The sequence below is a fragment of the Megalobrama amblycephala genome, linkage group LG16 (assembly GCF_018812025.1).
Source record: "Megalobrama amblycephala isolate DHTTF-2021 linkage group LG16, ASM1881202v1, whole genome shotgun sequence".
In the NCBI taxonomy this organism is placed as follows: domain Eukaryota; kingdom Metazoa; phylum Chordata; class Actinopteri; order Cypriniformes; family Xenocyprididae; genus Megalobrama; species Megalobrama amblycephala.
Genome location: NC_063059.1, coordinates 16,557,041 through 16,574,773, shown reverse-complemented (window position 1 = coordinate 16,574,773; position 17,733 = coordinate 16,557,041). Strand labels below are relative to the sequence as shown.

Genomic DNA, 17,733 nt, shown 5'->3' with positions numbered 1-17,733 from the left:
GTGTCATTTTTTTTTTTTTTGCAACGTGTCTACATGCTGCCTAATTTGTGTAAAATAATTGACCCTTTGTGTGTGAAATTTTCACTAAATATTTTGGTTTTAAAAGCTCTGTGTAAAGGTTTTCATTGAATAGTCAGTTTTTCCTAAGATATTTCACAAAAGCAGAGAATCTACACAGTATATACATACACCTCATTACCAAAAAACACATTCTCTAATAAAAAAAAACAAAAAACAAAACTGTAATACAGACCACTGTGACTTTATTGTATTGATTTGATTACCAGAGAGCTATTAAAAGAATAAAATGATAATGGATTTGGAGAATGGAAACCACAACACATGATTTAATTAGAAATGGGTAAGACAGTTTTGAACAATGTGTTTAAAACTAAGGTAGATGGCTTCTAGAGAAAAAAACAATCAATCAATCATGCAATTGGATTTTGACTGAAAACATTATTGTTATTAACCCTTGACAACTTCACCATTTAGCATTGTAGCAGTGCAGAGTCTAAAATATTTCCAGCCAAAAAACAGTTGGGTCAGGGTGTTTTTTTCAGGCAGTTAAAACACACATGATGTAAAATGGCAGTTATTGCTGTAAAATTAATAACAAGCTTATTTGCAGCAAGTTTGCCACAAAAAAAGAAAAAAGAAAAAAAGATCAACAGCATTCAATCATTTAGTTGTACGTATAACAATTCCATTCGTTTTTTTTTTGTTTGTTTGTTCTGCAGAGTCACACAAAATATTTCTCTGAATTATTTAAACAGCTCTGTGGAATTTATGATAAACTAAGACGGAAGGGAACTTAAGACATTGAGTATGCAGCAAGACTGGGGCAAATGTCATACTCCTTGATTGCTTTAGGGTGAAAAATGGACAGAAATAGAATTCAGGAATCAACCATCAAATTCAGTGTTTTGGAGGGGCACAATATTGAATTCCAGCTTTTACATTGCACTTCCTTTGTTTTCTTAATATCTCCTTTCTGTCTGTCTGTTTGAGATCTATTACATTATTATTCATCTCTTTCTTTATGTTAGCTCTTCCTTTCATTTTCTGTCTCACTCACATTTTGTTCTTCACTCCCTCACTCTCTCTTGCCTCTCTCTGAAGTGCTGTCCTATCTGTAGGAATGTTATTTGCAGGCTGTTTTTTTCATATAAGGATTTCCACCAGATCTAGGTCAGGCAGGGGCATCTTCTGTCCTCTACTCAGCTGTGCTCGACCTTCTAGGCCTTTAACCTGTCTGGATGGAGATTCTGCACATAAACACAGGGTTCAAAATTACTTTTTGTCACACCTTTTTTCATTGATACTATTATGCTAGCATTATTTCATTAGATAGAATCATTATTATACTAGTATATAGTCTATACTAGCATTAGATACTAAAATTTTGTGACTACAATATTTTTGTCAATAGAATAATTTATTCATTGGAATCATTTGTCTGTATTTTTATGGGAAAAAGTGCAGGTCATTGTGTCACTCAAAGCACTATGTGCAATAACATCAAGAATTCAATTTTATTAACTCAACTGACCCTCACTAAGGCCTACTACTTTTGTCAGTAATTGTGAGAAATTTGACAGTACTAGTCATTATGGTTCCAGGTCACAGGATCTCATTTACAGGGCAGGTTTGAGCTTCAATTTAAAATTGCCACAAAAAAAGTGGAAAATGCAAATGACTTTTCTTCCCTATTGCAAAATAAATGGACAATTGTTTCATGTGAGTGACAGGCTTCTGGAGGGAAGAGAGTGAAAATCATCTGGCCATTGGACAACCTAATTTCCCAGCATTCACTTCGGTACAGACGTCACCACAGAAGAAATGTCGAAGCCAGGAAGAGGGGCACATTGATGTTTTTGATTAAAGATTACAATGGCACATTTTTAAAAGAACGATGTGCATGGATAATTAATTTACAATAAACAGTGGATGATTCAATAAAAAAAATGAGAATAGTGGTGACTTGAATCAATGAGAATGCTACCCTGCACATATACACTCACAGGCCACTTTATTAGAACACCTTGCAAGTACCAGGTTGGACCCCCTTTTGCCTTCAGAACTGCCTTCAAAACTGAATTCTTCATGGCATGGATTCAACAATTTAAACAATGCTCAATTGGTACAAAGGGACCCAAAGTGTGCCAAGAAAATATCCACCACACCATTACACCACCAGCAGCCTAAACCGTTGATACAAGGCAGGATGAATCCATGATCTTTCATGTTGTTTACACCAAATTCTGACCCTGAATGTTGCAGCAGAAATCAAAACTCATCAGACCTGTAACGTTTTTCCAATGTTCGATTGCCCAATTTTGGTGAGTCCGTCTGAATTGTAGCCTCAGTTTCCTGTTCTCAGATGACAGGAGTGGCACCGGTGTATTTTCTGCAGCTTTCATGAGATCTGTAAAAGGCCATTGTTGCTCATAACTTTCGAAGAGTTTGTCAGAAAATCATGATCTTGGTGTCCATGGACCAGTGTGTCTTCTGCAGCTGTAGCCCATCTGCTTCAAGGTTGGATGTGTTGTGCGTTCAGAGATGCTCTTCTGCAGACCTCGCTTGTAAGAAGTGGTTATATGAGTTACTTTTGCCTTTCTATCAGCCGAACCAGTCTGGCCATTCTCCTGGCATCAACAAGGCATTTTCCCCCACAGAACTGCCACTCACTGGATATTCTCTCTTTTTCAGACCGTTCTCTGTAACCCCTAGAGGTGGTTGTGTGTGAAAATCCCAGCAGATCAGCAGTTTCTGAAATACTCAGACCAGCCCATCTGGCACCAACTATGCTATGTTCAAAGTCACTTAAATTATCTTTCTTCCCCACAGAATACCTCAGGGATGACGTGTAGGCCAACCCGGAAGTTAGCGGCGCACGGGTTCCCTCGATCGAAAGCCTATGCATTTTTCCCATAGACTTTTGGAAAATCGTAAAAATAAGCTCTGTGTTTAACAAATGTGTGACACTTACACATTTTGTCTATCAAGATAATCTTTACAAGTTAACACAACATTTATACATTTTGAAGCCTAAATAAAATTGTCAGATATAAAACGCTAACAGTAAGTTATGGACTACAGCACACCATGGTCGAGGATCAAGGTCACCACCACCAAGCTTCCTCAAACTTTATTTAAAAAACATGCTCGCTGATTATGATCTGCACTGTGTATGAATACTTATCCACTTTTTCACAAGAAATACTGTCCAAATGTCCTGTTTGTCATGATGACGTCTAAAGTCCCCACCAAAGGAAGTAGTCCCTTTTAGCAATTTGGTTTAAAAAGGTTTAAAAAATCACAAGCGGGTTATAACTGGTGTGTTCCATGTCATAGATCAAAACGTGAAAATATTTAGAGGCTTTGTTAACCACAGACCTTTTTTCAGGCGATTTAGCAAAAACCCATTCAGAAAACCCATAGACTTTACAGCGATGGAACCGGAAGTCCTAAAATGCTAACTCGCTTCCGGGTTTTGCCTACAAAAACACGTCATCCCTGAGGTACTCTATTCTGATGCTCAGTTTGAACTTCAGCAGATTGTCTTGACCAAGTCTATATGCCTAATATGACTGGCTGATTAGATGTTTGCATTAATGAGCAGCTGAACAGGTGTACCTAATAAAGTGGCCGGCGAGTGTATATACATATACAGATACAGAAGTTACATTGTCACCTTCACTCACTATAATACTTTCTGGTTGTCTCACCTGTATTTTCTTGTATTGTGGAGTTTCTGGCACTAAACGTCTTTGGACTCTGTCCTGTTTGACTGCTGCTGTCTCTGCTGACTGATTTAGAATGAAGGGACAGGAGAGGAGTGGAGGGGAGAGATAATGATAAAGGGGGCAGAAGAGAGGCAGATGAGGGCAAGGGCAATGTGGAAGAGGAAGAGGGAGGGAGAGAGGAAGGGCTTGAGCGGGGAACACAGGAGGATGAGGATATTAATGATGTGTTTGAACCTGCAGAGGCCAAGAAGGGAAGAAAAGAGGAAGGTAGAGAGGAGAATGATGGAGGAAGAGAGGAAAGAGAGGAGGCAGGGAGAGATGAAGAGACAGAGACCGAAGGAGAGGGCAGAGAGGGAAGGATGTGCTCTACTTGGTCCTTTCCAAGGAATACATCTGCAAACAAAAACACAAACCATTTAGTAAAACCTTTAGCAACACAGGTCGCATTGTAGTGATGAGTGCTGTAAGACATTTACACGTATTCATTTAACAGAAGCCTTTATCCATACAAATTTTTAATACAAGTGAAGGAGGCAATAAAATGCGAAGTGCTAAGATACAAAGTTCCAATTCTGTTCAGAGGACAACAGGATAGAATACAGAGGCAAAATTAAATAATAAAGGTTTAGAAAATATTTATTTTCATTTATTTATCCATTCTTTTTTTTTAAATAAAGTGTGGCATATTCAGTTAGGTCCTCATTTAAAATTGTGCAAATTAGATGTATCTATCATAATGAGTGATGGGGAGTAACTAACAAAATTAACTTATAAACTTACATTAAATAAACTTTTTACATTTTTCTGTAGCATGACAGTAGGTTTTTCCAATTTGCATTGAAGTCTAATAGACCTGTCACTGCCTAAGATGTCATTAATAATCAATAATCAATAAGAAGCAATAGAGGCAAAAAAAAGAGAAAAAAACTGTCTAGATAACTTTAACACATTCAATAATACTTTCACTAGGCTTCGTCAAGAATATATAAACATATTTTAGATAGAAAAGAATATATAAACATGTTTAGATTGTTGGTCCCTACATTGTGAGTGTGCTCTTAAAGACAGAAGTAATGTGCAATATTCTCCATTTAACCTTTTTACACCCCTGTGCATGGTGTCCACTGGAATTTGTGATTAAGTAACTAATGGATTCAAGGTGTTTTAGAAGAAAGTATGTTGAAGCATTGTAAAATATTATTTAATCAGTTTACACTACACACCGGCATACGTAAAAACTGTATTTCATCAACAGTCAATAAGTAAATTCTTCATGAAAATTTAGTACAGTACATACCATGATGTATATACTACATAGTTCACAACCAACTACCACAATTACTCATGCGGTGAAGCAGATGGCTAAAGGTCAGTTTACACCTTGACATAGAAACAATACCATAGACCTATTTACACTGGGTTCAAATCTGTTGACAGTGTTTCTATGGAAAAGTGTCATATTTTTCCCTTTGTCTAACAAATAAAACTGACCAAATGGAAACTGTGCTTTTACTCTGGTTAAATGGATTCAAATCAGAATTCCTTTATCTGCCTCTGCAGGGATGGAGAAGACCTTTTTGTCAGCTTTGGTGTGTATGAGTCCCTCAACTGTCCTCAAAACAGCCATTGTTGAAAATGGGTCAATATGCAGAAGATGCTGAGAGATCCTGGAAAGTTGCTATATAACAACACATATAAAGTTACTCTCATTCTGATACTGTATGTTTTGTGAAAAATGAGGCTGTGATCAGATTGAGTGTAACTCTATTTGTGTGTTGCTGTATACAGTACAGTCCAAAAGTTTGGAACCACTAAGATTTTTAATGTTTTTAAAAGAAGTTTCATCTGCTCACCAAGGCTACATTTATTTAATTAAAAATACAGTAAAAACAGTAATATTGTGAAATATTATTACAATTTAAAAGAACTGTTTTCTATTTCAATATATTTCACAAAGTAATTTATTCCTGTGATGGCAAAGCTGAATTTTCAGCATCATTACTCCAGTCTTCAGTGTCACATGATCCTTCAGAAATCATTCTAATATGCTGATCTGCTGCTCAAGAAACATTTAATGTGTACAACTGTACAAAATATTTGTGTACAATATTTTTTTTCAGGATTATTTGATGAATAGAAAGTTCAAAAGAACAGTGTTTATCTGAAATCTAATCTTTTGTAACATTATAAATGTCTTTACTGCCACTTTTGATTGATTTAATGCATCCTTGCTGAATAAAAGTATTCATTTCTTTAATTTCTTTTCAAAAAAATAAAAATAAAAATTCTTACTGACCCCAAACTTTTGAACGGTAGTGTATAATGCTACAGAAGCTTTGTATTTCAGATAAATGCTGTTCTTTTGAACTTTCTATTCATCAAGGAATCCTGAAAAAAAAAAAGTACACAACTGTTTTCAACATTGAAAATAATCATAAATGTTTATTGAGCAGCAAATCAGCATATTAGAATGATTTCTGAAGGATCATGTGACACTGAAGACTGGAGTAACGATGCTGAAAATTCAGCTTTGCATCACAGGAATAAATTACTTTGTCAAATATATTTAAATAGTACACCGTTATTTTAAATTGTAATAATATTTCACAATATTACTGTTTTTTACTGTATTTTTAATTAAATAAATGTAGCCTTGGTGAGCAGACGAAACTTCTTTTAAAAACATTAAAAATCTTAGTGGTTCCAAACTTTTGGACTGTACTGTATTTGTATACTCACTTGTACTGCCTTTCCAGCTGTGCTGGTCTCTGTGATCGGCCTGTGATGTCTGCCGTGTGTGTAGTCCAGTTGCTAGGGAAATGGAGGGCACAGAGCGGGCAGGACGCAGAGGGGCGGGATCTCTACGGGAACGCTGTTGTAGAACTTGAATCATGGCATCTTTCTCCAGCAACTGAGCATGCAAGTCCTTCATCCTATGACATACAGAGCAATTCTTAATCTCAGGTACTCAGTTATCAGTGATTATTATACTAGATATGTAATATTCTAGTATGTAGTATGTCTTCCATAACTTTAAATATACTGCTCTGACCCTTCTTGGCATTGAGTGTACAACTCCTGAAGAATGACGTCCTTGAGTGGCCTGATATTTGAGTGGGAGTGTTGATCAACTTGTCTCTACAAAATCCTCTACAGGCCCAATAGTGTTAAGGTTAGGTGAAATATTTGTACACGGAAAGATTTTCATATTAGGATAATGCATAGTCATTGTCATGTTGAAAAAGTGCTCAAAATGCAGGGAATAAGAAGGTAGCATCTTCTGTTTCAAAATTTTGGATTACATCACACAATGGTGTATGAATGCATGACACCATTGATTAAGTACACCTCCTCCACTCCTTCAGTCCTCATTCATCCCTATACAAGAACTTTACTCCACTTCTCACTCTATTCCTCTCTCTTGCAATGCCATATATTTTGGACGCTGTTAGAGCCAAACTTGATTGATTTTGATCTCATGAGATCTCTGGATATGGATTCCCAGAAGTCTATATTTTGTTTTTATGGGCCTTGGAAAAGAATAAATGGGTTTCTTGTGTGGCTAAAGTAGGTAGTTCATGTGCGGACAACAACAATGCATTTCATCTTACTGTGTGAGATAAAACAGTCACTCTGTCAGCCGAAACACTTGCTTAAAGCTTGTGAAGGCCTGATTGTTTCAGGGACGTTGTCACATCCATTCTTAAACAATCCAAAAGTTTGGGATCGGTAAGATTTTTAATATTTTTAAAAGAAGTTTTGTCTGCTCACCAAGATTGCATTTATTTAATTAAAAATACAGTAAAAACAGTTTTATTGTTGTGAAATATGTTCAAAAGAACAGCATTTATCTGAAATACAAAGCTTTTGTAACATTATACACTACCGTTCAAAAGTTTGGGGTCAGTAAGAATTTTTTTTTTTTTTTTTTTTTTTTAGAAGAATTTAAAGAATTTTTTTTTTTTTTTCAGCAAGGATGCATTAAATCGATCAAAAGTGACAGTAAAGACATTTAAAATGTAACAAAAGATTATATTTCAAATAAATGCTGTTCTTTTGAACTTTCTATTCATAAAAGAATCCGGGAAAAAAATATTGTACACAAATATTTTGTACATCTGTACACAATAAATGTTTCTTGAGCAGCAAATCATCATATTAGAATGATTTCTGAAGGATCATGTGACACTGAAGACTGGAGTAATGATGCTGAAAATTCAGCTTTGCCAACACAAGAATAAATTACATTTTCAAATATTTTCAAATAGAAAACAGTTATTTTAAATTGTAATAATATTTCACAATATTACTGATTTTACTGTATTTTTAATTAAATAAATGCAGCCTTGGTGAGCAGACGAAACTTCTTTTAAAGACATTAAATATCGTACCGATCCCAAACTTTTGAACGGTAGTGTAGTTATAGATCTATTTCAGTCATGATACCCTTGATGGCGCAAACTGATTGGTCCTTTACATGCAATCTGCATGATATCTCACCTTTACCACATGCCACAAGCTTATTTGCTCAACATTTTAATAGTAGTGTTTTTTGTTTAATAAAGACTTGGATTTTTTACATTTTAATTTTTTAATTAATATAATATATTTAAGATTTTCTGCAAACAGTCACATGCATGGGCAATATGTTTTATACTGTGTATTTATATAGCATTATGTTTATTAGCATTCACCTTTGTTCCATTTCCTGACAGTGACGACTGCTCTGGATTCTGTTCTCTTCCTCATGCAGCCACAGTGAGCTGTCACTGTAACTGCCACTGCGAGAATGCTGGATTATAGTCGTATCTCTGAAAACAGATCACAATCAGTCTGTCACTTTGTGGCTAATAACAAATTATAAACTGACTTGTAAAAACAAAATCACAAAAAATTTTAATACTTCAAAAACTATATTGTTTAATCTCTTCATTATAATTATTTAAAATAAATGAACATAATTTTAGAAAGTGTAAACAAGATTTTACTGTAGTAATATATTAAATGGAGGTCTGTGAGGAACAAAAAAGAATAGAAAATGTGTGCATTATACCCACGTAAACATGCATTCACTTAAACTCTCTCCCAAGGTCTCAAAAACTGAAGCAGGATCAAGCGCCTTTAGATCACTATTAAGATGCTAAAGTTAGCCCTAGGCATTGTTATATTGACAAACTGGTATCTCCATTGCTTTCAATGAGAAACCTTTGGTGTCGATACACAAACGCGAAGGAACGGGAAATTTATCATCATTAGGCGTATAAAAATTATATATTGGGCATATAACTTTGTCATTATGTCATATGGTCACATTTCTATGGAAGCTTGTTTCTGCCACTGAATATATATATATATATAAAAAGGTAAATCCCTCAGAATTGGAATTTATATCTCACAATTCTGAGAAAAGAAGTCAGAATTGAGAGATATAAACTTGCAATCACGGTCTAGCCTATGGAGGACTGTTCTTGTCGCCTAGCAACTGTGGCAGCTGCCATTGACGAGTGGCAGTCAGGTTTATATAAAACCCTGTCTAAAAAAAACAGGGTTCACAAACTGTCTAAATATGTTCACCGTGGTCCATTTCTGTACCCAGCAGAGGACTTCCTTCGCCAACTAAAGAAGTTCAACCTGCCACAGGCACAGATGACAGTTTTACTCAGCCGTTATTGAGTCTTCTGAAGACAAGAAATTTTTCTTGTTTTCCAATAAAAATGTTAAACACCCCTAAATAGAATAAATTAATAAAATTACTTAATACTGTGTAAGTTATTATGGCTCATTTTGAGAGGCTTTAGAATAATGTTCTTTCACTTTGTCACTTAGTTACTCATCCATACATTTCATTTTAAACCCATTTAACACTAAATATATTCCTAAATATCAGTATGTGATAGATTGTGTATTTTCATTATCTTTAGTTAGATGCATTTACATTGGGACCCCGCCTCAGATGCAATCAACTGTCTGTGTCTGTAAGGCATGAACCGGGACCGCGCCTCAGATGCAATCAACTGTCGGTGTTTGTAAAGATGTGAACCAAATGGCCCATACAGACATATGGCCCACAGAAACTGATGGGCGTGAATGACAAACAAACAGCATTGCTCAGAGTAGATCGCAGGGTAGATCGATCTCCTGTGGGAGGTCCTAACAGTGTTCTATTGTTTGTAGCCCTTTTTGATGTCATGTATAAAGTTCTGTCCCACAGACAGAACTTTGGGTTAAGATGTTTTGAAGGCTGACACGCTAACATCGCTGCTGAAGAACTGTGCTACACTACTAACTTCAATAAATTCTTCTCCCCACAAGAACTCTGGTCAAGCTTACTTATTTTATGTATTAGAGAAATCTAATACATTGGCGAGCCACCCAAACGACTGCACGGCCAAATACAGCAAAATCTAACAATTTGGCGCGCCAGCCAGGAGAGACTGACAAGAAGAGAACTCACCAACTGCAACAAGAAGTGAACACAAAAGTCTTGGAGATTCTACAGTTTTTATGTTGAAGATCAACAGACTGCATCTGTGGATACAATTTATTTGAATCAACTGGATTCTGTCTCAAATATCCTAATTTGGTGAGTGAAACTTATCAGCTCTCTTAAAAGTTGTTTAAGAAACAATTTGGTCCGTTCATTAAGAGATTGTAGAAGCAAAAGCTTGGTCCTTTCTCTTTGTGTCTGTAGAAATTGTTAAAGAAACAGTTTAGTCCATTCATCCAGAGACTGCAGAAACCATAGAATGTCTTGGGACTGATGTTGCTGCAAGAATTATAATTTCTTGACTGGGTGCTAATTCAGTAGCCACTATTTTAGTTTTGAAATAAATGTTCTAACTGGGTTAGAAGATGATGGCATAAAGCCATGGAACTATAAGTTGGTTAGCCTTCCGATGAAAGATATGGAAAGATCTAAAGTAAATTGTCTAAGAGACAAACTCATCCTTGTGAGCTAGGACTCAAAAAGAATAGAACAAGTCTTTTCAGTCAGAATTTTTCAGAAATGAAACAAGGAAATTAGCCTGAAAATGAATGTTTTGTCTTAACAGTAATATTGAAAACTTGTTAGGAGTACAAGTAGAGTCCATAATGCACAATTTTATATTTTGGAAACATGTTTGATTTGTCTGTGTATCTGAAATGGTCAGTCTAAAAGATTTCTGAGAATTTAAATCTGAATAAGCACCTTAATGGCTCTAACACCTTTTGTTCTGTTTCACACCTCTGAGGGTACATCTCCTGTACTTGCCATGGCTGAGTCTGCACGAAACAAGGGTAATGGCCCTGCATTGAGACCAACAACAGAAAGACATGGAACAGAACCTCCAAATGTTACTATTGATCAGATGATGGAAAATCTTAATGAATATTTGGACAAAAGGCTGGGACTAAGGAAGTGCCAGGGTGACATCTTTTTAGAAGTACAACATTAGGCACTCAGAGAATGGACAATAGGCCTTGCCGGACATTAAAAGGGCTTATGGAAAGATGCAGCGCTCAAGAGCAAACACAAACAGAGATGGCTTGTCTGTAATTTTGGTCAAACAAATTCAACAGCATCTACAGAAGTGTGAGACTGACAAATTACTACGAGAGAACAAAGCAGAGAAAGCAAAGGTTCGACCACTGGCTGAACAATTGCAGAATGAAAAGAAAGACAAAGAAAGACTACTAAATGAGAAGACGAAGTTGTTAAATTTGCTTTCGAACGATTGGAATCAAAAGACTGTTCTGGAAAAAAAGAGTCATTCCATAAAATCTAGCAGCAAAGCAGAACAAGAGTTTCTCTATCCATTCAGTGATCTCCAGAAGAATGAGGATCAACAAGACCTTTATCTGCTTAGAGAAAGTGACAACAGTTTCACAGTGAACTCTGACAGAGATGTAAACACACATAATGATATCATAAAGGACAACTTGAATGTTAGGCTTGCTCCTGTAATTATCAAAAACAGAAGAACTGAAGTTGAAATTGACAATGAGGAGGAGTATGAGGAAAATGGTGAACGACGAACTCGAACTGTCACAAAAGTGGTAAAGAAATATGTTCCACACAGAACATACCAGCCAGCTACTCCAGAGCAAGTTGACAAATGGTCAAAAGATTTGCCAGATGTGTACAAACAACCACGGAAAGCTTGGCAATTTCTTCAGTGTTTGCAGAAAATCTACAATTTGCACCCACTAGACGGAGTGATGATTGTTAATGTGAACTTAAGGGACACTGACCAAAAGAGATTAACAGAAAGTGTTGAAAGAAGGACTGGTGAGTCTCAAGAGAACATTGAGGCTGGATGGGAAGCTGTACGAACATTCTTGTTTGAACTGAAACCTGCAGAGGTTAATTGGGCTAAAATTACCTCATGCATGCAGAAGACAGGAGAAAGTGTTGCTGAGTATGAAGAACGCTTCATACAAATTTGGTTGGAATATGCCGGTGTGAACAACAATGAAGATCTCAGTAAAGATACCGGCATGCCTCTTAAAACCGCATTTGTAAATGGACTGAAACCTGAGATTTCTAAAGCCCTTAAAATCAGGTATGATGACTGGGACAGCATTGGAACAGCATTTATGCAGATTGTTGAATGGAGAGCAAAGATTGAAAGAACACAGGAAGTCAATCTCAGAGCTTTGCAAACCAAAACCTTGTCATTCAACAACAGGACAACGGGGTATGAAGAACATGAATATGTGAGATACCCAAAAGCAAAAAGTCAAGGAAGATGCAGGTACTGCAATGAAGAAGGTCACTGGGTTCGTGATTGCAAGTTGATTTTAACACATCAAAGTGATGATGAGGACAACTTGTTGAAGAGGTTTCAGCAGGTGGCAGACAAGCAAAAGCAGACTCTGCTGAAAGCTTTTGAGCTGCAGGAAAACTGAAGAACCACTCTCTGCAGCACCAACTAGTGACATCTCATCCAACAACTGATGTACTCCATGTGTATGCAAAAAACACAAATGAAGACCCCATCCCAAAGGTGAAAGCATACACAGAAGTCTCAACAACTGAAGCCAAAGATGATGTCCTAGTAGACAGTGCTGCTAAACAAGCCGTAAAGGAGAGAGGTGCACATACAGCGGCATTAAGACAACTTGTGCAAGACAGACAATCAGACATTAAACGGATGCAGAATGAAGTGCACAAAGAAGGAAAAACATCATTGATGGAAAATGGAGTTGAACTGCATGAAGACAACCAATGCAGTCAGGATGACCACAGGAAAACAGGAATAAGCTTCTTTGAACATGTCACAGGCCGGCCCATGCCTAATGAAAATCTAACATCTGACAGCCTTGTCCAAACTGATGAAAGACTCAGCCTGGCAGTACACAATGCCAAGGATAAAGTTTTGACACCTCCAAAGGGGGGCCATGGTAAAGTAACAATTAAAAAAACTCAGAGGTCACAGCGAGAATCCAGGTGGAAAAGCCCACATCAGGATCTCTTGGTAGCTGATGGAGCAGTTAAGGTGCAAAGAAAAGAAAAGTGGATCGACGTGAGCCAGTGGGATTTGAAACATCTACCTAGAGATGAGGGATAGATGGCAATAGTGTTTATCAGAGTCCAGAAATGGTGGGACTAGGGTTTTTAGGCTCTAGCTTGTCGCCTGAGGACGAAGCCATAAACATACAGCCACTGATAAACACAGTAGTGTCCTGCCAATATTAAATAGGGACAGTTTTAGGAGCAGTTAAGAGTTATTTGATTAAAATATTTTCCTTGGCAAGATACGTTTCCCTTTTCTCTTTTGTGTGATTGCAGGTGTTTCAGCACTCCAGATGATGACCAAAGACGTCACTAGCTGAACGTGCCTGAACGTCCACAGAAAACAACACTATCCGCCACTTCCTCAAGACCACAATGTCAAAATAAGAAAGGACTCAAGCACTCAGGAGGATGCAGTCTTCATCATAAACACTTATTCTGTTATTACATTAAGTAATGAAACCTGTATGCAGCATGGATCTTCCATTTATGGAAGTTTGTTTTATGATCAAAAATGATCAGAGGGGGGATTGATAGATAAAATATTTTCATTATCTTTAGTTAGATGCATTTACATTGGGACCCCGCCTCAGATGCAATCAACTGTCTGTTTGTAAGGCATGAACCGGGACCGCGCCTCAGATGCAATCAACTGTCGGTGTTTGTAAAGATGTGAACCAAATGGCCCATACAGACATATGGCCCACAGAAACTGATGGGCGTGAATGACAAACAAACAGCATTGCTCAGAGTAGATCGCAGGGTAGATCGATCTCCTGTGGGAGGTCCTAACAGTGTTCTATTGTTTATAGCCCTTTTTGATGTCATGTATAAAGTTCTGTCCCACAGACAGAACTTTGGATTAAGATGTTTTGAAGGCTGACACGCTAACATCGCTGCTGAAGAACTGTGCTACACTACTACCTTCAATAAATTCTTCTCCCCACAAGAACTCTGGTCAAGCTTACTTATTTTATGTATTAGAGAAATCTAATACATTGGCGAGCCACCCAAACGACTGCACGGCCAAATACAGCAAAATCTAACATATGCATCATACTTGGTAAATGTCAGGGACTGTAAGTTGACCACCCATCCTTACTCCCAAGTCATCAAAAACTAAAGCATGGTCAAATGCCTCTTATTCCATACTAAACCTTAGGCTTTACTATATATATCGATGAACTAGGAACTCTATTGCTTTCAGTTGCTTGTCTTATGTGTCAGATCAAGCTGCATTTATGCATTTGTAAAAGTAAAAGATTTTTATGTTAAGTTTCTAATCAAGCGTCCCTCAATTATGTAATAATTTGGCTTTTTAATCAGTAACAGTACAAGGGTGACCTCTTTTTACTTTTAAGAACATAAGAATCCAACAAAACATGATTAAAGAGTTTCATGGCTGTTTGAATGAATTACAAAACAAAACAAAAATCAAAGTAAGCCCTTATGTAACCTAAATATTTTTTTAATGTAACCGCAATCTATTTACCACCAATTAAAATTAACAAGTATATTTTATATGTCACTCCAGGGAAGAGGAGGGACTGGTTCCCAATCCTGGTCCTTGAGTACCCCCAATGCTGCACATTTTTAATGTCTCTCTTACCTAACACACATATTTGGTTTTGGAGTCTTGAGCTGACATCTAAAATGTGCAGTGCTGTTAGTTCATCCAATATCGAATTCATACCGATTCAGATCGCGGGTCAAACTGCCAACTGCTGAAATCACGTGACTTTGGCGCTCCGAACAGCAGATTCGATACACTGATTCATCTGTGCTCCGATGCTTCCTGAAGCATTGTTTTGAAATCGGCCATCTCTAAATAAGTTGTTATTTTGTTTTGTTTTTTGGTGCTCCAAAACATATTCTCGCCGCTTTATAATATTAATATTGAACCAATGTACTCACATGAACCGATTTAAATATGTTTTTAGTACCTTTATGGATCTTGAGAGAGGAAGTGTCATTGCTCCCTATGGAGGCCTCACGGAGCCATCGAATTTCAACTAAAATATCTTAATTTGTGTTCCAAAGATTAACGAAGGTCTTACGGGTGTGGAACGGCATGAGGGTAAGTAATAATTGACAGAATTTTCATTTTTGGGTGAACTAATCCTTTAATCCATAGGGTTTAATATGGAGTTGGCCCACCCTTTGCAGATATAACAGCCTCAACTCTTCTGGGAAGGCTTTCCACAAAGTTTAGGAGTGTGTTTATGGTAATTTTTGGCCATTCTTGTAGAAGCACATTTGTGAGGTCAGGCAGTGATGTTGGCATAAAGGCCTGGCTTGCAGTCTCCGCTCTAATTCATCCCAAAGGTGTTCTCTCGGGTTGAGGTCAGGACTCTGTGCAGGCCAGTCAAGTCCTCCACACCAAACTCGCTCATCCATGTCTTAATGGACCTTGCTTTGTGCACTGGTGCGCAGTCATGTTGGAACAGGAAGGGGCCATCCCCAAACTGTTCCCACAAAATTGGGAGCATGAAATTGTCCAAAATGTCTTAGTATGCTGAAGCATTAAGAGTTCCTTTCACTGGAACTAAGGGGCCAAGCCCAACCCCAACCCCTGAAAAACAACCCCACACCATAATCCCCCTTCCACCAAACTTTACACTTGGCACAATGCAGTCAGGCAAGTACCGTTCTCCTGGCAACCGCCAAACCCAGACTCGTCCATCGAATTGCCAGACAGAGAAGCGTGATTCGTCACTCCAGAGAACACGTTTCCACTGCTCTAGAGTCCAGTCCAATTCACTGAGCTCCTGAGAGCGACCCATTCTTTCACAAATGTTTGTAGAAGCACTCTGCATGCCTAGGTGCTTGATTTTATACACCTGTGGCCATGGAAGTGATTGGAACACCTGAATTCAGTGATTTGAAGGGGTGTCCCAATACTTTTGGCAATATAGTGTATACTACATTGAAAACTCATTGGGCTTAATTCATGAAACTTTTGAAAATATATGAGTAAATTTGGAGTAATTTGCATGTAAAACGGATCTTCCTGAAAACTCTCCTCTCGATTCACAAATGCTTCATGAACATCAGATTTTATAGTCACATGTGCATGCTCATTCACAATTAGCATAATCCCCGCCTATAAATTACAGCTACGTAAATTACATGTCCAGGAACGCTGTGGAATCTTCTGGACCCCCTTCTCAGTATAGGTTCCAGTATGTTGCATAAATGTTGCTAAATGGCCATATGTCTAACAATAAATATTCAATTAACATGTGTCCACCAAAGTGTTTTTAGCCAGCTGAAAAAAAAATGCCTGGTGCTCTTATGAAAATGGCCAGCTGGTGGTGCTTGAGAGCGCTTTGGAGGCACAGTGTTTTTCCAGCTGAGACGCTTTGCTTGCTGTGATAATACGAATATGCCAAGCAGTATCGTGTTACTAGTATCTCATTTTGAAGATTATTACTGAATTTAAAAAATGCACTAACCAGCAATATTAACTTCCCCATTGTTGTTCAGTCATTGTACAAGTAGGATGGTTGGTCAGTGTAGTACTTGTCCTGCCCCTCCTACACTGTGATTGGACGATTGGGTGAAAACTGACAGTGACATGCACGGCATTTTAAAGGGTTAGTTCATCCAATAATTAAAATAATGTAATTTATTCATTCTGCTTGTTTTTCATGAATGAGGCCCAATATGAGATGATGAGAACATATTGCAAAAGAAAAAAAAAGCAAAGAGCCCTAGGGTTTTCTAACAGTGATTTGATCATCTTTGGCTTTCTTGTGGAGGGTTTTAAGACATGAGACATAAGAGATTTTCTGTAAAGGTGCAAATAAAAATTGACTTCACTATGTCTTTATATAGAAAGCTGGGTAAATGTGTGCATGTGTGTGTGTGTGTGTGTGTGTGTGCATGTGCGTGCATGTGTGTGCGTGTGTGTGTGTGTGTGTGTGCGTGTGTGCGTGTGTGTACTGACCTCTGTGCTGCGGCTGTAGCTGCGGCCTCCATGGCGAAGTGTCTCATTGCGCTCTCTTCAAAGTACTTCTGCTCCCAGCATGTCATATCAGCCTCCAATCCCAGAATCCTTTCCTCTCTCTCCCTTAGCAGATCCAGTAGCGCAGGAGCACTGGACTCACGCACCGTGAGGGGAGCGCCTGCACCAGCACGCTACACACACAGAGACGGACAGTGCTTATGAGTAATGTTTGGCTCGATAATTGCCCTCTAACATTTACGTCTTTTGCAGTTGACAACTCCCTTCCGTGGCAAACATAAAATGATTGGGCATGTGAATGTTACTATTACAAAAACAGATCTACACCAACCTAAGCACGTCGCTGTTAAGGAGCACACTGAACTGATAGTAGTTAGACAGACTGGACCAAACAAGACACTTGCACATCCAAAACCAACAACCCATCAACCCTGTTCCTGGAGCCCACCCCTCAAGTCAAGTCTCAAAGAAGCATATATGAAAATATAATTGGTTGTCCTAAGTCAATATAACTGGGTGTG

At 37.8% G+C, this 17,733-nt stretch overlaps 1 protein-coding gene across 5 annotated transcripts in view; it reads right to left on the bottom strand.

Moving 5' to 3' along the window:
- Positions 1-246: 246 nt before the first annotated feature.
- amotl1 (angiomotin like 1) overlaps positions 247-17,733 on the bottom strand; it is a 29,553-nt gene continuing 12,066 nt past the window's right edge. For all 5 annotated transcript variants that reach the window (XM_048160851.1, XM_048160849.1, XM_048160850.1 and 2 more), the window contains 5 exons: positions 17,195-17,385; positions 8,444-8,560; positions 6,489-6,682; positions 3,732-4,142; positions 247-1,268 (listed from right to left, as the gene is read on the bottom strand). In XM_048160851.1, coding sequence (XP_048016808.1) covers positions 1,165-1,268; positions 3,732-4,142; positions 6,489-6,682; positions 8,444-8,560; positions 17,195-17,385 — 1,017 coding nt within the window. In that variant the 3' untranslated portion in view covers positions 247-1,164. The remainder of the gene's footprint in view (positions 1,269-3,731; positions 4,143-6,488; positions 6,683-8,443; positions 8,561-17,194; positions 17,386-17,733) is intronic.